Here is a 24,642-nt window from a genome sequence, read left to right on the forward strand (position 1 = left end):
AGATTTAACAGAATGGAACTTACTCCATGCCCTGTGCAGTCTGCCGTGCAATATCTATAAGCTTTATCATCTCAAATTTGGTCTCAATGATGTGGAGATGGTGATATAAGCTGGAGCCCTCACACCACTGGGTAACAATAGCCAGTTGGGGCTTTGTTGAATAGCCCATAAAGAGTAGGATATTCACATGTCGAGTTTTCCTGTAAAAAGAAGAAGATCGGTAAATAGTAAAGGTCAATAAACTTCAGCACATCTTTAAAAAGTGGGCCAAAGCTGACTAATTATCAGTAAGACATTGTTAGAAAAAAGTATTTTAAAAAAGACAATGGAGGGGCGCGTGGGTGGCTCAGTTGGTTAAGCGACCTACTCTTGGTTTTAGCTCACATGACCTCAAGGTGTTGAGATGGAGCCTTGTCTCCCACTCTGTGCTCAGTGGGCTCCATGCCCAGCAGGGAGTCTGTTTGAGATTCTCACCCTCTGCCTTTCCTCCCACTCATGTCTGCATGTTTGTGTACTCCCTCTCCCTCTAAAATAAATAAATAAGTAAATCATAAAAAAAAAAAAAAAAAGACAATGGAAAGATAAATTTAGAAATGATTTTAGGAATTGTATGGTCTAACATCCTACCCCTTTCAGAAAGGTCTTACATTTTAATACACCTCACAGATAGGCAACTGGAAGTTGCTTAAATACCTTCAATTATGCGAAGCTCATCACTGAGATGTAGCTTATTTCCCTCACTCCACCTCCACCCCCCACACTCTTTTTTTTTTTTGTCTCTTAAGTAGTTCTAGTCTTAGAAAGTGCTTTGGGGTTGAGAAAAAAATCATTTCCCCTCCACTTCCACCACTGGCTTTCCTGCTCTGCTTTCTGGAATAAAACAAAGTTTGTATACCCTCTTGAACATAATGGCCTTCAATGGGCCCAAATATCCTCGGTTCTGTTGACTTTTATCCTCCTAAGTTATAGTTCCAGAATTCTCCTCATCTAAGTTGTCCAAGCCTGGATATACTCTAGTTTGTTAATATTCCTCAACTTTCAGGGTTTGATGCAGTCTTTAAATGTGTTCTGGTAAGGTTAGAATTTTGAGAGTATTATTTTACTAAGTGGTGGTATGATTTCCCATGATCAGAATACTGTATTTCTATTAATTCATTCTAGGATTAATTTTGCCATCAGTTATACCAATATATATGTGTATATACACTATATATATACACACACACTATATGCACACACACACTACAGTATTGCATACCACTTACAGAATATGGTTAAAGACAAAATATACTCATACAAGCTTTGTTTTATCCATTTTTAGTAAATCTGTAAAGCCACCAGCAGCTATCATTGGGAAAAAGAAGATAATTTCTCTGAAAAACAGTAATTCACACAGGCTCACCTGAGTACTCCTACTTCATTTTTGAAGGCCTGTAACTGCTGAGGTGTGGGTGCTGTCACATTCAACATTTTCACTGCCACGTCACCTAAAAAAAATTGTCATTCCAAATGTCATTTCAATATTTTAAACTTTAAAGTACAAATAAATGATATCTTAACTTCCTAAACTGCATTAATTTTCTAAGGATAAAAACTAAATGAACAATGATACTCCTATACTAGTATTTCAAAACACCAATTCAAAAAAATACCCAGCATTGTTTTTCCTGTGGAAATTTAGTTTAACCAATTACATTCCCATGGTATTTTCTTGGTTATTTAACAATATTAAACTAGATGATTTTACTAACTGAATGTTAAATTTACCAATGACAGACCCAGTGAAACTTGGCTGAAAGAGAAAACTACAAAATTTCTTCATCAGAGAAAGAAAAAATATGTTAAGTGAGTACTTAACATATTTTTCAAATCCATGGATCACCTGCTTTTGCTTAGGAAAATTATTATTAATTTTAAAGATTTTATTTATTTATTCATGAGAGACACAGGGAGAGAGAGAGAGGCAGAGACACAGGCAGAGGGAGAAGCAGGCTCCATGCAGGGAGCCTGATGTGGGACTCGATCCCTGGACTCCAGGATCATGCGCTGGGCTGAAGGCAGGCACTAAACTGCTGAGCCACTCAGGGATCCCCTGGAAAATTACTTAAATTATAATTTAAAACCCCCACAATTTTCATGTGAAACAGGCAGAACTCTTCTACATAGCTAGTAGATGTGTAAAATGGTACAACCAGTTGAAACACTTGGCAGCAATTACTAAAACTGAACATATGTAAATCCAGTGGTCCCACAATTCTTTCCCTGACACACACCCAGCAAAAATGAAACATATGTTCACCAAACAACATGTACTAAGAATATTCATAGCAGCAGTATTCATAATAGCTCCAAAGTGGAAACTATTCAAATGCTCATCATACAGTAGAGATCGAAAACTAAATCATATTATAATCACACAATGAATATTACATAGAGAATGACCTACAACCACACACAATAATACAGAAGAATCTCGCACTTTTTTGCAGGTATGTTATACTCTGATATAAATACAGATTTTTCCTGATTATCAAAGTAATAAATACAGAGCTCCTAGTGAAAAACATTTTAAAAGTATAAAGAAAAAAATTAAAATCTCTTATAATCATGTCACTCAGAAATGATCAGTTAACATACTGATACACATCCTATTAGGCTTTTGTATGTATACAATGTGAATACTTACAAATACATATGAAAGATAACCTAAAAGATACATACTAAAATACTGACAGTCATTTTAAATTTTATGTTATATATTTATTTTTAGGTACCATAATATGAAATATTACACATGCTGCTTTGTAAAATTTAAAAACCACGGACACCTTTCTATATCAATAAGTATAGATCTACACTATTTCATGTCTATATAATCATATATGGAGGTTATCAATTTATCCTGCCTTCTGTTAATGAACATTTTTCATTAAGTCTCTAATGAATGTACTTGCATACACGTCTGTTTGCTTCTGTCCCATTAGTTGGTAGTTCTACAAATCGACTTGTTGGCTTAACATACATATTGATAAATTGCCCTCCAGAAAATTTGTAACTATTTTCCTACCAGCAGTATTACAAACACAGCTATAAACACCATCAATTAAAAAAAAAAATCTGTCCACTTGAGAGACAAATGATTTCTAGTTTTTTATTTTGTAATTCTTTGATATCTAACGAGACTAGACATTTTAAGTTTCCTGGCTATTTCCTCCTTTGGTAAGTACATTTTTAATGTTTACTTGTGGTTTATAATACAAATAAAATCACAAAAAGACTTCTTAGGGAAAAAAATCTTGGAGTATAGCTCACTTAGAAAATTGTCATCTTTAAAAATTATTACACTAATGATAAGAGTCCTCGTTGCTGTGAATCCAGTTTTTATTTCCCATGATTTTTGTTAGAAACCCTTTGGAAGACTCTTGAATCTGATCAAAATAGCTTAATGATGCAAATAGGGAATATTCCCTTTGATATTTTTTTTTTAATAGAAGTTGTTAAACATGCCCTGGTTTTTTTTTTTTTTTTTTTTTTTTTTTTTTTTTTTTAAGATTTTATTCATTTATTCATGAGAGAGAGAGAGGCAGAGACACAGGCAGAGGGATAAGCAGGCTCCATGCAGGGAGCCCAATGTGGGACTCGATCCTGGGACTCCAGGATCACGCCCTGGGCCGAAGGCAGGCGCTAAACCGCTGAGCCACCCAGGGATCCGCTACATAGGGGATCCTGTGTATCACTGTATTACATACATACCATGCCACTTTCCCTTGTAGACTGTCCCAAATGACCCGGATCCAATTCTCTGTCCCACTGTGATCTGCCCATCAGGTATCTCCCAATCATCACTTGAATCCCGTCTACCAAGTGTTTTCTTGAGAATAATTGTGTAAAAGTCAAGCCAAAGCAAAAAAAGAAGAGAGGAAAAAAAAAAAATCAGTATGTGGGAATGTTTTAAGCAAAAAACTATCAGCTCTTATATTTATTTCATTAAGTGAATACTGTGTCACATACTGACAAATTATATATATCATACAATCTAAAAGGTGACATTACATATAGCTATGATATGTAAAACAAAAGAACTCAAGAAGAAAAAAGATATTATATACCCTTACCATTCGATTCCTATCTTCTGAGGATGAAGATGATTTTCTTTCCCGCTGAGGTCCTGGAGATTTCTGTAATGCTTTTACATTAGTGAGTGAGCCAGGCAATGAGGCAGGGGGGGTGGCAGACAAACCTGTGGTTGATCCTAAATTAGTGAAATGAAAAATATATCTTTTAAAGGAGGATCAAGTATATTAATTTATTGGGGCAGAGGGTGGGGAGAAATTTAAGACTTCTTTAAAAATGCAGTGTATGTTTAAATATACAGCGTTTAGAAATGAAAGGCCGAAATCGGCCTCATTTGGTGATTTGCACTATAATTTCTTTTAGTTTTCTGGTCAACTTAATGACTTTTAAAATATCAAGTTACAGATACAAACTTTACTGATTAGTACAGAGTCCAGAATAAAAATAATGCTTCTAAACTAAGAGAGGAATACTGAAACAATACTCCCAAGTTTTTGTTTCTTTGATTAAAAAAAGTGAAATCAATTTAAAAGCTTATATGTATTTAAAAAAAGCGTATAACTATTTTGTGTCACCTAAACAGCCAATCGATATAAAAACAGATGGAAACTCCCAAAAGTAAACATATAATAAAAATGGCCTTAATGTTAAAAATATCTGGCTCTATCATTTTAGCCACTAAAACTTTAAAAATCCTATTACTATTTAACTATATACTATTTAACAAATAGTTAGAAATATTGCTCAGTTCACTGGTTCCTGGTTTCCTATCCCACTAAACAAAAATTATTTATTACTTGTATAACAAAGTTAAAGTAAACAAAGCCAAGCAGGTTTCTCAAGACTTTCTGAAAAACTGCTACTCATATAAAGGAAGAGCAAAGTGCGTGTGCGTGTTATGGCCTCCTGTCAAGTTACTACAAATGGAAATATCCTATCAGCCAAGTGAGCCCATAGGATACACTGAAAGTAGACTCAGCTGGCCGGGCTGCATACTTTTCCAAATGCTGACTAAGCAGAAATCCTAAATTCATTTACCTGATTTAGAGGGGTTCAAGCTAAGGACTCCTAGTATGGCCTGAGTATAGATAGCTAAGTAGAACTGAGATATCCAGTAATATCTGCATATACAACAAAAAGACCTCCAGAGAATCTTTGTTTTTTGGAAAGAAGATTACTATTTGGGGGTAGCTATCACTAATCTTTCAAAGAATAAGGATACAACTGTCTACATTTCAATGTTAAAACTGTATAGAATTGGGATCCCTGGGTGGCGCAGCAGTTTGGCCCCTGCCTTTGGCCCAGGGTGCGATCCTGGAGACCCGGGATCGAATCCCACATCGGGCTCCCGGTGCATGGAGCCTGCTTCTCCCTCTGCCTGTGTCTCTGCCTCTCTCTCTCTCTCTCCCCCTCTGTGACTATCATAAATTAAAAAAAAAAAAAAAACTGTATAGAATTTTATCATTAGTATATTACATGTGTCATCATGTAGAATTTCCATGATCCAACATGCAATTTTCGAAAAGAAAATGGTATCTGGAATGTTTGTAACTAGAGCATAATCCATTTCTGATGATAACTTTCAACATTCTAAAGCCTAAACTGCTTGCTCAGGCTTCATAATCCTCAGGACTGTACTGTACTACTTACTTCAGTTATACTACTCAGCACCATAGGACTTCTAGCCCATTCTATGGATTTTATGAGAAACAGCCTGGCTGAGAGAGCAAAAATCTGAAACACCACCACTACATTCACTACAGTCACTAGCAAAACCCAGTAAATCCAATTCTTTAAATCTTTAAAAATCAGTTTAACTACTAATTAAAGTAAGGCAAGATAAAACAGGAGGGTGAAATTATACTGTTAGCTTTCCACTTGTATTAGGGCATAATTGAGAGTGTCAACCCTCAAATTTTCTAAAGTGTGCTGAAGGACCCCAAATATATTACAAACCTTTTCTAAGGCTCCCTAATTTTGATATAATATAAAATGTACATGTCCTACATTTAAAAAAACAACACTGCTATTACAGAAAAATAAAGCCAAAAGTCTAGCAAAATCTCCTAATTGTGATTTCCATTTTTAGTTTTTTAAAACCACACAAATTGGTAATAAATATTAATAGTCAAGAAGGCTACCACCTAAATGGATTAAAATAAAAGTAATGCAGATTGAAGGACAACTCCCTCCATATATATATATAAAATTTATTGCCACCCACTGAGTTTAAGAAGTTATCAAGACCAAAAAGTAAGTCACATAACAAAAAACAAGATGGGACATCTTAGCTCGGAATTTTCTTGCTTTTAAAAATTTACAACAGGATAGCATACAGAAAGCTTGTGGTAGTATGTGTGAGAAGCACATTCAGAGCATTCCAGCCAGGCCAAGCAGAAATTTAGTACTGAAAACTCTCACACTTACAAACACACACTGTGAGGGTGAGGCACAAACAGTATCTGTAGTTTATATTTAGTTTGCTTTGGGTAAAAACAAGAAAGAAGAGCCCAACTACCTCTGAACACTGGGCCAGGCTCAAAATCAAACACTATTTCACTGGGGACAGAATGTAGGAGGGGACTGGGAGTCCGGGATTGGCATTTCCGAAGACAGCGCATCAGGTGGTTCAAAGGGGCTGTTAGAAGAGAAAGAGAGGGGCAGGCAAACACAGGAAGACAGACACACAGAAGAACTGAAAGAAATCATGGGAGTAAATGAGCTGAAGCCTGCTTCACAAAATCATTCTGGATGTCTAAAAAATTCTGCTTGTTTTCATAAAATCCAAATGAGTTTTATAAAGTGACTCATAAAAAGGACAAGAAATGCCATTTGATTTTTGGTACTAAGCAGGCAGTTTTTATGACTAAGTTAACTCTGTGATGCTAACATGACGGCAACATTTAAATGCTGGATGTACTGGGCAAAATCATCAAAAGCCACAGTTATTAAGACATATGAAAGTCAAACTGGCAGCAACATTAATTGGCAGGTTTATGGAATAACAAATGGAAAAAACCCACAACTTTTTAAACTACATGCTACTGTGAATACTAAATCCAATATATAAGGTAGGGTTATCATTCTGGCAGGTTCACAAGTATACAGAAACATAACAAAAGACAGTTTTTACAATGTTTTTCAATATAAAATATCTTTAAGTCTGGGCTTAGATATTTTGAAGATAAAGCAGGTCACAGTGAAGAGACTAACTCTCAATAAGATAAATGGGTTTTGCAGGTCTTCCTTATTAGAAGACAGCTTAAAAAGTAAGCATGGAAGACCATCTGGACGGAATATTCAAGATAGATTCAAATATCATTTCTGGGAAAACATTATATAGGGGTAATCTTACTTTAAAAGTACTTTCTTAAGCAATGCTTTATGTCCCCAATTTTCACAGAGTGCTAGAGTGAATATCTGATAAAAATTCTGTAAGAAATTTCAACCCAATTTTTCATTTACTTATTTAATTTACTGGACTATTAAGAGGACATAAAGGCTTTCTATTAGGGTCCATTCCAAATCCTTCTAGAAAGCCAATTCTAACAAACTGAAAATTTGTGACAGGCAATCTAAGGGATTCTCCCTAAGAATGATTTAGGAAAATCAGGATTTAACTGATTCTAAGCACAATCGTTAAATATTACTGGTACTGTGAAGACTCCTGGATTTAGCGTCTTGAGTTATGAAGACAGGAATCCATAAAGCATGTAAAATAATTCAGGCTCTCTCTTTGATGATAACAGCATTTTAAAATTATATAGTACAGGTAAGACTCCCTTTTATATCCTTTTTCTCTATTCATCTTATAAATCAGTTAAAATTATATTAGACATAAATGATAAATAATAAGAAAACCAAAAAATATTTGGGGCTTTTCTCTACGCATTTTTCTCTGTGTCTGTGTTTCATGAAAGAAGCAAATATAAAGGAGACAAGCAGCAAAGCAAATGCATTTTTCTGAGGTTTTTTTAAAATTGAAATCACTACTTACCTCCATCACTACGAAACCCTTGGTCTCTAATCAAGTCCTACAAACAAACAGGAATGGATGTTTATTCAAAGCATATGGTAAGAAAGTAATAACAACACTCAACTTTTCACTAGACATTAACAGAAAGGTTAATTCAAAATACCTATCTAGGGCAGCCAGGGTGGTTCAGCGGTTTAGTGCTGCCTTCAGCCCAGGGCCTGATTCTGGAGACCCGGGATCTAGTCCCACACTGGGCTCCCTGCATGGAGCCTGCTTCTCCCTCTGCCTGTGTCTCTGCCTCTCTCTCTGTCTCTCATGAATAAATAAAAAAAATCTTAAAACAAAAAACAAAAAACAAAATACCTGTCTAATGATGATTTCACAAAACAGAAAGAATGTGAAGTTAGCTGGTAAACATGATAAAATAAACATTTTGAAGCACTTGCCAACCTAATCCTATATTGAAGAGATTATTAGTCCTGATCAAATATTGAAATTCCTATCAGCCCATTCAAAACCAATGGCTGCACCAATTCTTAAAAAAAAAATTCTGGCACATATTAAGAGCCATAAAATGTTCATACCCTTCGATCCTATAATTCCACTTCTGGGAATTATTCCTAAGGAAATAATTCAGAAGAAAAAATGATATGCACAAAGATGTCCAGTGCAGCATTATCCATCATACTAACAATTATTTCCCTATTATAGACCTATTGACATTTGGGTTAAGTAAATTATGGTGCATCAATATAATAAGTATTGTTCAGCTACTGAAATAGCTAGGAAGCTTGTATTGGGAAACATATTTACAGTATGATAAAAAATAAAATTAAATGTACATTGATTGCAATTATAAAAATACAGATGTATAAGGAATCACTAGAAGCAAAATCAAAATGGCTCAAACAAGAGTTTTGTTAAAATCTACCTTTATGATTCTTTTTACAATAGATAATATTGGGGAGTGGGGAGGGAAAAGTCTACTGGCAATAAGGCAATTTGGACCTTAATAGGTAGAACTTAGGTTTTTATCCAGTTTAACTTAAATATAAGGGACTGAATGGCCACAAATGTCTCTAAACAGACTCAAAGGCTCTTTCTAAATATGTAACTTTTCTTTTATAGGCTAAGACCCAGAGTAAATTTTTTACAGATGATTTCTATCATGTTTAATGTATTATATAAAGCCTTCAACAGAATAACCAATAAATACTCTTAATATCTAGCAAACAACGTGCTAGGTATTAGGGGTTGTGTGACTACCAATAAATATAAAATCCTGGTGGTATCACTAACTTTCTGTATTCTTGAGAGCTTTTTTTTTTTTAAGATTTTATTTATTTATTCATGAGAAACACACACAGAGAGAGAGGCAGAAACACAGACAGAGGGAGAAGCAGGCTCCATGCAGGGAGCCTGACGCAGAACTAAATCCCGGGTCTCTAGAACCACGCCGTGAGCAGAAGGCAGTGCCAAACCACTGAGCCACCGGGGCTGCCCAAAAGCTTTTAATCTAAGTGGAAGAGATGCACATACGGAAATAAATGATACAAGAAAAATAGCTTAAGAAAACAATAAAAGAGGTACCAAAGATGCTTAGTTAACTGCCAAATAAATAGTATGTGTGAAAAGATTCTTAGTGCTACACAAGTTCAAAGGATAAATAACTTTAAGACCTGATCATAGGTAAAGCATTTCAAGAGATGAGCTATGAGTTGGGGCTTAAGGGATAGATAGGAATGCAAGGGGAAGAGGGAAGCAAAGGACCTTTTGAACAGAAAGAACAAGACAAAGGCAGAAAGGCCACATCCCTTTCCTTTTTGCTGCACCAAACTTGTGACTCCCCATAACCAGGGATCAGCCAATTTTGGCTTTCTCCACTCTTATTTGGCTTTCTCCACTCTTACTGCACCACATACTTCCAGTTTTGAATCTGTTCTTTTTTTTTTTTTTTTTTAAGATTTTTTATTTATTCATGAGAGACATAGAGAGAGAGGCAGAGACACAGGCAGAGGAAGAAGCAGGATCCATGCAGGAAGCCTGATGTGAGACTCGATCCCAGAACTCAAGGATCACGCCCTGAGCCGAAGGCAGATGCTCAACCACTGAGTCACCCAGGCGTCCCTCAATCCATTCTTAAAGCTCTTTGACATTCTTCTTATTTATTCTAGGTTAAAGAAGATCTTCTATTATTCTAATACTAGCTACTTCAAATTCTTCCTCATCTCCTGTAGTTCCTTTCTTACTTGTATCTCTTCCATTTAGCATGAAAGAGAAAACAGAAGCCATCAAAAAAATTCTGTTCTGTCCTTATACCTATATTTGCACAGTCATGTTAACTATAAATTCTAAATTCTTACTATGTGCAAGGCATAATAATCATTCTTAATCCACTGTAAGAGGTAGACACTACTAGCTTCAAGGTTAAGTTATGTGTCCTAGATTATAGAGCCTGTAAAGAGCTGCAGAGCTCTAGCTATGTCCACTTTTAATATAGCCTCTGAGGAACATTGTTTCCACGATAAGGGAACTTTACTATATCACTTATTGCCTATCCTGTTATTTTCAACCTCTCTCTTCAACTTGTTTTTTTCCCTCAAGTTACAAATATGCTGAAGACTCTCACATTAAAAACTGTCCCTCAACTCTGCTTTAATCTACAGCACCTTCATTATTCCTTTACAGCCAAGCTTCTCAAAACTGACACTTAACCCACATCTTCACCTGCCTTGCTCTCCTCCACCAGCCCTCTAAAACAGGTCTTAATGAAGTTACAATGACAAAATGACATAGTCCAATAGTCATTTTCAGTCCTTATCATTGGAATCTCACTGGCAACTGACATCAACTACTTGAGCATTCCTGAAGTCCCTTTTCTCCTGTTGGCTTCTGCAACACTACTTTCTCTTACTTAGCTGAAATTAGACTTAGGAAGAGGAGACCACAAAAGAGACAGAACAACAGTCTCTGTCTCAATATTAATAATATTCAATGGGGCTGCATATTCTACCCTCTCAGCAATTTACACAAACTCTTTGAGTAGTATCATTTACATTCATATTTTAACTGACAAATATGATAATTACTCCAAAAGCTGTATGTCTATTCAAGGTTATATAAGATATTCAACTGCTACTGGACCTCTAAACCAGTAAAGTCCCTCAGATATCTTAATGTCAGTATCGTCAAAATAATAGTTACCAGTTTCATTTTTATAAGTACTGTTCTTCCATCGGTACTTCCTATCCTAACGACTGGAATGGATACTATCTATACATCCAAGCCAGAGAAATCTGGGCATTATATTCTACCCCTCATCTCTTTCACCTCTTTCATCTATGACTCTACAGAACATAGAAGAAATAAGCAAGAAAGGGCAGATTTTACACCCCGTTTCAATCATTTATCAGTAGTGTGATCTCGGAAAGTTTCTTAACCTCCTCAAAATCTAATTTTTTCAATAGTAAAATAAGAATAAAAATAGTACTAACCCATGACTGTTTATGGGGACAGAGTAAGAAAATTTATGTAAAGCTCTTAGTACAGTACTTCTCATAGAGTAAGCATTCATAAACAGTAGCCATTTTCGGTATCATTCCTAACAGTCTTGCCTACAAATATCTCATTAATTCAAAAGATTCTTCCAGAACATAGAGCTGACCACTTTATCTACCACTTAAAAATTTTCAAACTCCCGACTACCAGGTCCTACAGAGACCTTAAAGCAGATACAGGTAGGGTGTATGCGGGCAGAGTATGGACTCTACCTATCTAGTTTTGTCTTCTACCATTTCCTACCCTTCTCCTGAGCCCTAAACTCCTACAATATCAACTATTAATTACATCCAATGTAAAGGTACTTCCATACTTCTGCATATACTATTTCCTTAACAAATGTCTTTTCTTCCTAAAACCCTCACCAAGTGTGCTCAATCAACTCCTACACATTCATCTTTTACAATATGACTTAAATATTGTCCTTTCTCTATTAAGTATTCCTATATAGAACAAGGTAAAAGTTTTTTACCCTCTTTTATAAATTACCACTATATATTTTTGTGTCTATTTATTTATATGTCTGATTCATCCATTAAACTCTGACCTCTTTTAGGCCAAAGATCATATACTAATTTACCCTTAATCTCCAATTATGTCATAATGCCTATTCCAGTGTCAATATTGTCATGTCAAAAAAAAAAAAAAAAGTAAAAAAAAAATCTTGTTTACTAAAATAATAAATGATAAGTAATTATTGGAGGGAGCTGAATGAAATGACTGAAATTGAATGAATATGCTGAAGAATTTATATATTATCTTATAATCAGTGGGAAGTCCATGAAATTTTTGGAACAAGGAACAGATGATGACAGAGGACAGTACCATAAAGAATGGAAATGGAAGGCAGCCCCGGTGGCGCAGCGGTTTAGCGCCGCCTGCAGCCCAGGGCGTGATCCTGGAGTCCCGGGATCGAGTCCCACGTCAGGCTCCCTGCATGGAGCCTGCTTCTCCCTCTGCCTGTGTCTCTGCCTCTCCCCCCCTCCCCTGCATCTCTATGAATAAATAAAATCTTAAAAAAAAAAAGAATGGATAGAAATGGATAGAGAAACCAATGGCAGGAAATCTATTTAGGAAATTAATGTAATAAGTAATTCAAGGGAAGAAATATGGGCCCAGAGGGTAGAAATAATAAGGACAAATTGGAGATGAGTTATCAAAAGGAAGAACTGATACCCTTTGACTATCTGGTTAAAAAACGAGGACAAAAAGGCAAAATATTAAAATGACACCGGGATCCCTGGGTGGCGCAGCGGTTTGGCGCCTGTCTTTGGCCCAGGGCGCGATCCTGAAGACCCGGGATCGAATCCCACATCGGGCTCCCGGTGCATGGAGCCTGCTTCTCCCTCTGCCTGTGTCTCTGCCTCTCTCTCTCTGTGACTATCATAAATAAATAAAAAATTAAAAAAAAAATAAAATAAAAATGACACCGACATATTCAAGCCTCATAAAACAAGAGAACATTGGTAACACTGAGAGGAAAAGTCTAGAAGGAAATAGTCTAACAGGATGTTAGTATTGAAAGTAACACAGCTACAATTTTGAACATAATGAGAATAGATCTAACTCAGAAGTAAGATTTGATTTCTTATTTCATAATCTCATTATTCCCATATTTCCCTCTTCTACTTTTTTCTTCCTTTGTATTCAGATCTGTTAGCTAGAGGAAAAACTAGTTTCAAGCCCCTCAGCGGAGTTTCCCTCTGTCTCTGCCCAGTTCCCTGCCCATCCTCTCCCCCTTTCTCATAAATAAATAAATAAATAAATAAATAAATAAATAAATAAATCTTTATAAAAATTTTAGAGGGCTTCATCAGTTCCCTGAAGGTACTCTATCAATCCTTTAATACTCAAGTCATTTTCATTTGGAGAGCCTATTATATTGTCATCTCTGTGGATCTTTTCTATTGTTAATTAGACTAATTTAATTCTACTGTATTCCTTTTTTTCAATGGCTTTTTACAATTTTAGTAGTTCTCCAAAGTCCCTTTTCGTCTTCATAAAACCCTTAAAATCTCTTCTTTCTTTCTTCTTTTTGCCAGACTTGCAATCAATCTGCATTGTTTTCATTGAAATGTTGGATAATGATGTATGGAGATTGGAATGCAAACTGGCATTAGATGGGGAAGAATGTTTGTATGGGGACTAACATTAGTCTGTTAATAAGTGAACATTTTCCTGTTAGTACAATTTTTGCTTCTCTAACTCAACCTTATAACTATGAGGACTCACATAAGGAATGCTCATATAATGAGAAGAATTCCTATCTTCTAACACACAAAAAACCACCTCACTAATTCTAGTACCCTGCTTATTTGGGGAAACAGTTCGAACTTCCATTTTATTTTTACTTTATTTTAATTAATTAATTAATTGATTGATTTTAACTCCTTCTTAATATAATTACTTTCCAAGGCAAACAAGCTTGGTGAGTTTCCTGTTTTGTTGCTTATTACAGAGATTAAAGATAACCTATACTCTTTATTTGAAAGCACAAATTCTGGGAGTAGGACACCTAATTCTAGATAGGGATTCCTAGCCCACCACAGCTCAGGTAGCAGAGCACATTATTCTCTTCTGTAGTTCAATTACCAGATTATTTTGTAAATAAAGTTTTACGGAAATAAAGCCACATCCATTTGTTTATACTGTGTTCTCTCTGGCTGCCTTCACACTACAATGACAAAATTCAATAGCTGTCATTAGAGGTCATATGACCCATAAGTCTAAAATATCCTATCTGGCCCTTCAAGTTTGTGATCTTTGGTCTATAATATGGGAAATTTCCTGTTTCTTCTTCTAACCTGTTTACTGAAACAAATATTTTTTGATGACCAACTATGTATTTCATTCTAAGATAGGTATCAAGTGAACTAATGTTAGGAATGGTTTCTGCTGGGGATCCCTGGGTGGTTCAGTTTAGTGCCTGCCTTTGGCCAAGGCCGTGATCTTAGAGTCCCGGGATTGAGTCCCACATCAGGCTCCCTGCATGGAGCCTGCTTCTCCCTCTGCCTGTGTCTCTGCCTCTCTCTGTCTCTCATGAATAAATAAATAAAATCTTAAAAAAAAAAAAAAAAAAGGAATGGTTTCTGCTGCCAAGAAGATCTAATTGAAGAAGCAACACTAAGGTACATAATTAAGTTACAGTGTGCAAAATAAACTGAAAAAGTAAAAACATCAAGAGTGACCAGCCAGGAGGTGCCTAAATTAATTGAAGAGATGAGATTACAATACAGGATGATTATATTATATAAGATACATTTTTTTAAATGAATAAAACTTAATGAGAAACTTTACAAAAAAGAATATACAAAAATTCACGATATGTAGAAAGATGGAATACAGTGTTATAGTCAAAAAAGGAAGGAAGGTAAAAGGTAGTTTTGCATGTCTTGTACATAAAGTAATGACTGGTTGTTAAGAGTTATTTAGCTCAAAGTTCTACTTTTAGAAATCTAGATAAAGATTGAAAATCTTCTACTTTTTGAAATCTAGATAAAGACTTAAAATCTTTAAAGATAAAGATTGAAAACCTGCAACTGTATTCTTATTTACTATAAAATGGCCAAGGGATTATCTGTTAAATAAATGAACATAAGACTTTTGCAGAAAAAATGTCGTAAGGAAAAATATCAGAACAACTTCACAATTTGGCACCAGTTAAGTATTTAATACCAGAAGAGAAGATGACCAGGCTTTTCTGATCAGTAATTCAGGAAAAGTCTATCACTAATAATAGCTACGATACACAATTCTCATCTGTATTACAGATGTAGCAGAAAAATAAATACACCCAATTTTTTTTTTTTTAGTTCTAATAATGCTGGATGCTTACATCAATGTTGACGGGTTCTATTGTGTTTATATGCACATTTGGAGCTGATGAGGACCGGTCTCGTTGTCCAAACTGATTTCGATGATCTTCATCTGCTGGTCGGAAAGGCTGTGGAATTGGAATGGATTTTGAAGGAGACGGACTGGTCAGAATTGGGGGCCTGGAAAAATCAAGTCATTGAAAGATAAGATTCAGGGCAACTTTATATAGATAATAACATTTTAAAAAGGATGATATAAAGATTTCCTTATAAAACATTAAAAACCCAGGAGTAACTGCGCTTAACAAATACTTAGTTTTTTAAGCGTTCCAAAAAATCTTTATAGTGTCAATCTCTCATATTCAAAAATGTTTACCATGTCTAATAACTAAGCAACACAAGACAATCATATATTAAGCATTAAAGTAAATCTTTTAAAAAATTGCTTTTTGAGGGATGCCTGGGTAGCTCAGCAGTTGAGTGTCTGCCTTCGGCTTAGGTCATGATCCCAGAGTCCTGGGATCAAGTCCTGCATCAGGCACCCTGCAGGGAGCCTGCTTCTCCCTCTGCCTATGTCTCTGCCTATGTCTCTGCCTCTCTGTGTGTCTCTCATGAATAAATAAATAAATAAAAATTAAAAAAATATATATTGCTTTTTGATAAGATCATCAAAATAGGTGACAGAATGATCTATTTTGGTACTGTAGATAAATAACAAATTCTATGATGTCTCGCTGCACTGAAATAAACCGAGAACTCACAGAATACAATAAAGTTCTGTGAAAAGATTGTAAACCTCTGTGAGGAGTCTAATGCCCTCAGAAAGGATATCCAAGGGAAGTGGGAAGGGAGTATCACGTAATAGAGGAAGTATGGTTGTCTTGGTGAGCTCCATCAAGACCAATGAATGACACAGTGCTAACAGCCTCTCTAAAGAGATAGGTTATCATTCTATTCCATTTTATGCAAACTCTGTAATAATCTGTATTATTTAGTGGCTATTAAGACACACCCAGAAAGACAATTGTGGAGGGAATAAAAAGATATTTTGGGAGGGGACAGAGTTTAGAAAGGAATGGGAAGTAAATATAGTACAAAAAGGAATAGAAGGAGGTTTGAAGAGCCAAAGAAGCCAAATAGTGACAAAAGGCTTTTTTTTTTTTTTTTTTTTTTTTAAAGGTTCTGCATAAAGCATGTTAACAAAATCTGAACCAGACCGGTTTATAGTTTTACTCTTTGAAGCATGCTCTAAACGGTAGGGAAAGAAATTTTGAGCTCATTTGTTCATATTAATGGAGTCCACTTAGAACTGAAATAAAAATAATGCTATGTACTTTAAATACTTAGTATCATACAATGAGAATTACAGGCTAAAACTGATGGACCTGGCCTTTAGAAAAATTACCACACTCCACTTGTTCTTTTTATTCTATTAATTATTGAAAAAATTTTAGTTTGTGAAAGAGCTATCTTTATTTTTGCTTTAGGCAGCCAATATATGCCTTTTGCTAAGGGATTTTGGGAACAGGTAAAAGAATGAAAAAATTACCAAAAAACATTGTTTTAAAGATTTTATTTATTCATGAGAGAAACAGAGAAGGGGGGGCAGAGACACAGAAAGAGGGAAAAGCAGGCTCCATGCAGGAAGCCCGATGTGGGACTCGATCCCGGGTCTCCAGAATCACGCCTTGGGCTGAAGACAGGTTGTAAACCACTGAGCCACCTGGGCTGCCTGACAAAATTGGTTTTTAAAAAAAGTTTTGGAAAATACATCTACTTTTAAAAAACTATAGGCTGATTTAAAGTCTCAAGTCAATAGCGTGATTTGAGTTAGGACTTAGAAGTGGAAAAAGCTTGAATTAACTACAGTTGTATAGGGCAGTCTAATAAACATAATCGGTCTAGTACAGGCATAAGAGAGAGCAAGTCATTTTTGAAAGTTACTGAATTGGACTATGATCGCAAAATGTAGTTTATAACAAAGCAGAACGTATATTCAAAGAGCATTGGTCTAGAAGGAGGAAAAACAAAAACTGGGATTTGATATGATAAATTTTATTACCTAAAGAAATGAATGGATATTTAAGAAGTGAGGTTACACAAAATCAGAAAGACTATATTTGGCAGTTGGTATCTACCATTACCCAGTAGAAGGCATCTGTTGGCCCATAAAGTCAATTTACCTAGACTTGACAGCAAGAATGTAACTTTGGAGAAAACTTTAAGTAATTATATCCTGGTATCATAAAACATCTGAGTAATGTCCTAATCCCATGCTTAACAAAAGCAATCTTTAGATTATAATTTGGTTTCTCATAAATATCTTCTACAAGTAGACTGAGTGCTGGCCCATCCAACATAAGAACTTTGGTCTACAATAACAGCTCTATTTCTCTTGGAAATTAATTACCTGGAGTTCTGATTCAGTCTTTTCTAATTCTGGTCACTGTAAATCAGTGTATTTCTAATAACTCTCATCATTTCTAGGGATTGATAAAATTCAGTTTCCATACTGGGATGTATTTACCTGGACCAAGGCAGTTTATACCCTGTGAAGTATGTTGGTAGCCAGCAAACTGGGTTTCTCCTGATGATACCTTTACTTATCTTGCTGCAAACCTCTTTAAAACAGTATTAGATTAAAAATAAAAAGAATTTTACCTCTAAAACCCTTTGGCAAATTACTAGTTAGTTTAGATCTAATTTTTAACTAGAATACTAAAAGGTTTTTTTTTTTCTAATTTATTCATGAGAGACACATAGAGAGAGGCAGAGACATAGGCAGAGAAAGAAATAGGCTCTCTGCAGGGAGCCCGATGTGGGACTTGATCCCAGGACCCTGGGATCACGCCCTGGGCCAAAGGCACATGCTCAATCATTGAGACATCCAGGTGCCTCTAGAATATTAAAAGTTTTTTTTAAAGAATATTGAGTTTGAAGCAAAGTGACTACTTCTGTTCAGCAGTATGGAAATTTTAAAATGTTGACTTTTCAGACATTCATACATTCCCCAGCATTTTTAAAAAGCAGAAAAGGAGGTACCTCTAACTTTTGTTTGAAAATTAGTCAATGTATCACTTCCCCAATATGTCTTGGTTACATTCATTATTATATGCATTTTATGACCACTGTAATTGTCATAAGGACTATTAACAAAATGCAAAGAAACAGCAGTATAGAATAAGACTGGCTTCTATCTTTTCATAGGCACATATAGACACATGACATAAAAGCATAAGGAAAACAAAAGTTTGAACATCTTTCTTAACATTTGCTCAAGACCAGAATGTACACTTCAGTTTAGTTATAAATAAAATACTCATGGCATAGGCAAATGGTTTTGTAATTTTAAGACAGCATCCCTTCAGTGGAAGGTAACTGTCCTGGATCATTACCATTATAAACCTTCAGAGAGACCAAGTTAATTTCATTGTGGTGTTCTGTAACTCTGCTCACAGAATTGGGACCTGCCATTAGAAAGGCATCATGGTCTTACAGAACCTGTCAGGAGTAAATGCCATAGCCAAAAGATTAATTAAAAATCAAAACAAACAATTACAAGACTTTGAGCGCCTGCCTAAGAACGACCTAGGTGCATAAAACTAACAATAAAGACAGCAGGAATGAAAGGATTCCACCAGAGCAGGTAACTATTACAACCTGACCACTGCAGCCCCCACCCCAAATTTAATGGTTCCATTTTCTAGTGTTCCAAAGTAGATAGAAACATCTAGTCCTTAATACAAATCTTTTCTAGATTTTGTAGCCTATGAGACCTCTAGAAAGGTTGGTTTTGTAAAATTCGACGTCTTGGAATTATCCATTTTTTTTTTTTTTGTCTCTAGGTGGAAAAGATAACATTACATTGTGAAGAGAGGAAGGAAGTAGAGTTCAAACTGACAATAAATATTTCTGATCTTAACTAATTATCTCTGGAATATTATAGAACAGAATGCCATGTGAGGACTTTTTTTAAACCACATGCTTCCAAATACAGCTTAATTTATTCTGCCTCAAATCCAAAAGGGAAAGAGTATGTAGACCTATGTAAGAAATTCTCCACAACACTAATATCTGTTAAACTCATCATCTTTTTTTCCCTACTATGAAGCTTGAATATATGATGCCTTTGGATCATCTTTAAAGTCAGTTTTCTCCTTTATCCTCCACAACTAATAAACACTATAAATATTTTCTTTACACTTTATATATACCCATCCCTTCTCCACACTGCTACCATCCCAGTTCAAGTCTTTATTGCCTCTCATGGTCTTCACTATGAACAGCATCTGAATTAGCCTTCTTCACTCTAGATATTTGTCCATTAATCTATCTGTGTATCACCGGTAGTGCTTCTTTCTTCAAAACCATTTTCACCAGATTAGTCCTCTGCTCAAAAACTTTTACTCCCCCCCACCTCTATTAAGTCTAAATTCCAACTTGAAACCCAACACTTTTCATAATCTGGTCTCATACATGCCACGTCTCAACTTAAGATTAGCCTCTGTTCACCACCTCTCAACTCTACCATTCCATTCCCTTTGTTTATGCTATTTCTCCCCTACCATCCCATCATTCATCACCATGCTTTTTATTCCCTGGGCTCATTAAAATTCTGAATTCTTGAAGGTCCAGTTCAAATCTTCATTAAATGTTATTAACTACTCTCACTATTCCCCGTCTATAGTATACATGATACTATTTATGTCCTCACATTGTTTAAAATACCATGTCAGAATTTGCAAACTAATTATACACTATTTTTAAAATGTTTGCCATTGTCTCATGGGTCAATGCTACTTTTCTAAATAGGAATCATAAACTTTTATATTTGATATTACCTAATACAGTGATGAGCACAAGCCAGGGACTCTAAATGATATTACTTGATTTTTTTAAGACTGGTCCAGAAGCAGTCTATGTTAGTTTTAATCTTAGGTATCTTACCAAATGGATGTACATATTTGCCTATGGGATAAGTTACCCAAAGAAAAATCCTTAATTCAATAATCCAAGTGTTGGAAAGGTTTATAATTAACCAACAAATCCAAAAGAAACCAGCTCAAATAGCATTGTCATTGAACAGCAGGAGTCAAATCATACCCAGGAGAATCGGAGGGGGGAGCAGAAGGGGATGATCCAGACGTAAGGGCAGTCTCTGCTATGGAGGCCTCCTCCTGTGGTATTGGGTGGTGTTCAAAGAACTTGGAGACAAACAGCAAACTGTGAGGCAAAAACAAAAACAAAACAAAACAAACCTAACTTGTGCAAAACCCAGAAGCTGCATACACCAGAATACATATAGAGTTAAAAGAAATATTTGAGATCAAATTCCACTTTCAGAAATGATTGTTAAATTCAATTAGTTGTATTTTTGCCTAAAGGCTTATTTTTTAAAAATTACATTGTACTTTTAGAGGCAAGCTCATAATCTAAAACTAATTCTCTATACAGCAAATTTCTACATATTAGAGGGGGTAAATCATGCTTTATGGTTACGGAATTAGAAGAAAATTTATCTACCATCTCAGTTAGATGATGTCATTATAATATACTTCATAGAGTTAAATTCTCTTTGCTCAAGTGATTAAGAAAAGTTTTAAGACCTTAATAGCAGCAGCAGCAGCAGCAACAACAAAAGATTACAACAGACTCAGTCTTAACTCTTAGAGAAACTCTGGCATAAAGCAAATAGAAATTTTAGAAAGAGATACATTGGGCACAAAGATTTTATATCTTACTTTTAAATAAACTGGGCAGGGAAGGTTGAAGGAGAGAGAAAGAGAGAGAGAATATATATAATTTATAAAATAGTGACAGAACCAGAATCCCTGATCTGTGATCCAAAAATATAATGGTTAACTTAATTAAAATCACACCCATTCTCCTCCCAAAACCATCTAAAAATGATGTCTATGGGCAAGGGATCTTTATTAATTAAAAGAAGATATAAGACATAAATGAAATGTATAGCTGAATCAGAATTACAGTTTGGGAGAGTAGTACTGGCTATACTACACAGTATTCTCTAGCCATCCTTTCTAAATTCTCTGTAATTCTACTGCACAGAAAATTCCCAGACCCTAAGATAAGCTAGTTTTACATCAAGAAAAGTAAAATGTAGACAGAAAAGAGATTTTTTTTTTGATTACTTACTCAAGTTGGTCATAATTAACACACATCAGTGGAACCTCTGTACTACAACGCTGGTGAAATTTATAACCACATGTTTGACAGCGAAAACCCTGGAAAAGCAGCTTTCGACAAAAGTCACAAAATGCTAAGGTGAAAAAAGTTTTCCGTACCTGCAAAGTAGAAAACATCATAGAGAATTTCAAAAACTTGTAAGAATCTTTTTAGAAATCAACTTATTTACTCTCCTGGTTAAAATAACAAATCTTTAATTATGTTCCTATCACAAGAACCGTTTTACACACTAAGATACTAATATGAAAACCAGGGGGTTCAAGACAATAGACTATATGTTTTTACCTCCCACCTAATATACGATTAAAAAAGAAGCAAAAAAGATGGGAAGTTAATAAAAAACTAGAAACTATTTTCAAGCTTGACTCCATGAAAGTTAAAGAGATGATAAACAGAAGGAGGGAGTAGGAGTGAACGGAAGGTAAGGGCACACTTTAACAACTGCACAAGGAAAGGAGTTAAGAAATGCTTACTGGTGTTGACAGAACAAGAAACAATGGTATATTATTTAAAGTTACAAAGGTATCCAATACAGGAACCTGCCCAAAAAACAAACCAACAACAACAACAACAACAACAAAAAAAAACCCCAAAAATCACCTGAAGGAGGGGAAGGAGGAAGAAGAAAGATTGTAAAGCTACAAATGAGCTAATTTCCTTTGGTAACAGAAGTTACCAAATGGTAAATGGTAACAGCAGTTGATAAAGTAAGGAACTGTAGCTTAAAGTTACCATTTGGTAATAATGAGATAATCACCAAAGAGCTTTAAAACAGAAATTAACTAGGATAAGGGACAGGAAAATCAATATGAACACCTTTTACAAATTATCAGTTTGTTAGAGGATCCAAACATCTAAATTTGTGAACATTGCTCTACAAGAAACTTAAAAGGCACCATGAAAGAACCCTAGGTCAGAAGGCAAATGATCTACTCAGGGGTTACACTGGGGAAAAAAAAAACCCAAAAACATGTTAGGGAGGCTCCATCCTGGTAACTACTGAAGCCAGAAATTATTTTTAGAGTATTTGTTTTGAATAAGCAGAAAACATAAGAAAAATACCAAAATGTTAACAGTGGCTATTTCAGAGTGGTTAGGGCACAGGTGACTCTATTTTGTCCTTTGTCTTTGTTGTGTATATTCTCAATTCATTTCTGTTTCCCAGACAGTTTAAATCATGAACAATAGTAAGAAATACACGTTATATTATGACCGAGAACATACCTATATTCATTTAACAGTACCCCGACTATAATGTACACCAGGACTTTCTATTATATGTCTTTGCTCTCATGATTCGTTAGGTTGATTTCAATAGCCACAACTTACCAAACTCTTTACAATAAACATGCATTTAACAGGATAAAAAGTTATTTAAAAATAATGTCTCATCAAGAAAATGGTATCTTGGCAATTCATGCTTTCTAGCTTTTTGAGAACATTCAGGTAATTTTTAAAAGTGGCTCTTGTTTTCTTCACCTTTTGGTTTATGTATCACTTTCTAGAGGACATAAAAGCCAAATTCCTTGTTTTTTAGCTTTGTGGCTTTTCCGTTTGTCTTTGGACATACAAGATAGTAGAGTAATTTAACATTTATGTGGCCGGTATTTGCCAAAGCAAGCGTTTTTTACATTTCTCAGAGAATCTCAGAAAATAGAGCACAGAAAAATACAAAACATGTTCACAAGAATCAGCATTTATCATCGCTTGATTCTCTTTGCTAACTAACCCTTTCTCACTCACCTAATAATCTGAGTTTCATGAAGCTCTAATTTCTCTTTTCATTCATCTACTCATTTGCAGTCTTTCTTCCTGCTACTGACTTCTAAAACTCTACGTACCAGACTGTTTGTGTATGTAAAGGAGGAAAAAAACAAACAAAAAAACCCCAGACAGTGCAGGAGGGGAAGAGAGAAGAAAACAGAGAGGAGTGGAAATGAGGAGAAGCAAATGTGGGAATGTATTTGAGAATAAATTGTGACATATAATTGTTTCTGGGAATATATCTTTGTCAATACAAGTGAGTACAGGAAGGTATACTTTCTTATTTTTCTGCTTTTCCTGCTGCCTTCACCCTGCCAGTTCCCAGGGACTCCTGGAATGTAGGCAAATATCTAAGGAACTGCTTTTAATAATGGACTCTAGGAAACTGGGAGACATAAGCAGCATTTCTGAAGTAGCCACCAAACCCAGCACAGAGAAAGAGAGAAGTTCTCTCCCTTTCTTAAGCAGAACACATGCATTTACTCTTGCCTCAACATGACACTCAGAGCAACTGTTCTAAGACACAAATCCAATCACGTCTCTCCTGCTTACAATTAATTTCCAATTTTTTAAAGAGAAGTCCAAATCTTTAACAAGCCTTACAAGGACTTCTAGGAGCTGGATTCTTCTTATTCTAACCATAATTCTTGCTACACTATAACAATCTCCTCTACAACTTTATACCATCCCCCCTGACATTCTTTCAAAACTGAAAAGTAGTCTGCGCTTTCTGTTTCCTCTCTTCTCTTCACTCCATCTGCTATTCCCTCATCCATCAGGCCTTAGCTTAGAGAGTTCTTCCTTTGGGAAAACTTCCTGACTCCTCCAAGCCCAGGTTAGGAGTTTCTACTCTGTGCATCTACTGTACTTTATCCATACACAGTAATTAAGAGTGTTTATGAAATGTTCTTATCAAAACATCTCTCTCTCTACTCTAAGGCAGGGATATTGTTTTTCTTATTCATTGTTATAGTCCCAGATCAGACACAGTGTTGGCAAATGGAAAGTTCTTAATAAATATTTACTGGCAGGTCTCCAACTGTGTTGTGAGGATTTCCATACTCTGGAACTAGGCTGCAGCTTGTTTTCATTATCCTCTTGTGGCAAGGACCTTCCTGAGGCACTACTCTAACACCATTTTATGGTTAACAACTTAGGTTTTCTTACCTCCTTTTAACTACTTTTTAGCCAAGAAAAATAGTAATCTTCATGAAATGTAAGCTCTACCATTTTTGGATTTCTAAAAAC

The 24,642-nt window shown here is 35.4% G+C and overlaps 1 protein-coding gene across 7 annotated transcripts in view; it reads right to left on the bottom strand.

Moving 5' to 3' along the window:
* BRAF (B-Raf proto-oncogene, serine/threonine kinase) overlaps nt 1-24,642 on the bottom strand; it is a 171,764-nt gene that overhangs the window by 39,307 nt on the left and 107,815 nt on the right. For 6 of the 7 annotated variants that reach the window (XM_077850159.1, XM_077850160.1, XM_077850161.1 and 3 more), the window contains 8 exons: nt 21,580-21,728; nt 20,527-20,646; nt 15,444-15,603; nt 8,072-8,108; nt 4,116-4,252; nt 3,754-3,871; nt 1,403-1,487; nt 24-200 (listed from right to left, as the gene is read on the bottom strand). In XM_077850159.1, coding sequence (XP_077706285.1) covers nt 24-200; nt 1,403-1,487; nt 3,754-3,871; nt 4,116-4,252; nt 8,072-8,108; nt 15,444-15,603; nt 20,527-20,646; nt 21,580-21,728 — 983 coding nt within the window. Of the gene's footprint in view, nt 1-23; nt 201-1,402; nt 1,488-3,753; nt 3,872-4,115; nt 4,253-6,592; nt 6,713-8,071; nt 8,109-15,443; nt 15,604-20,526; nt 20,647-21,579; nt 21,729-24,642 lie in introns of all 7 variants that reach the window. The other variant, XM_077850166.1, reaches the window with a different exon arrangement.

This window comes from Canis aureus, chromosome 15 (genome assembly GCF_053574225.1).
Source record: "Canis aureus isolate CA01 chromosome 15, VMU_Caureus_v.1.0, whole genome shotgun sequence".
Taxonomy (NCBI): Eukaryota; Metazoa; Chordata; class Mammalia; order Carnivora; family Canidae; genus Canis; species Canis aureus.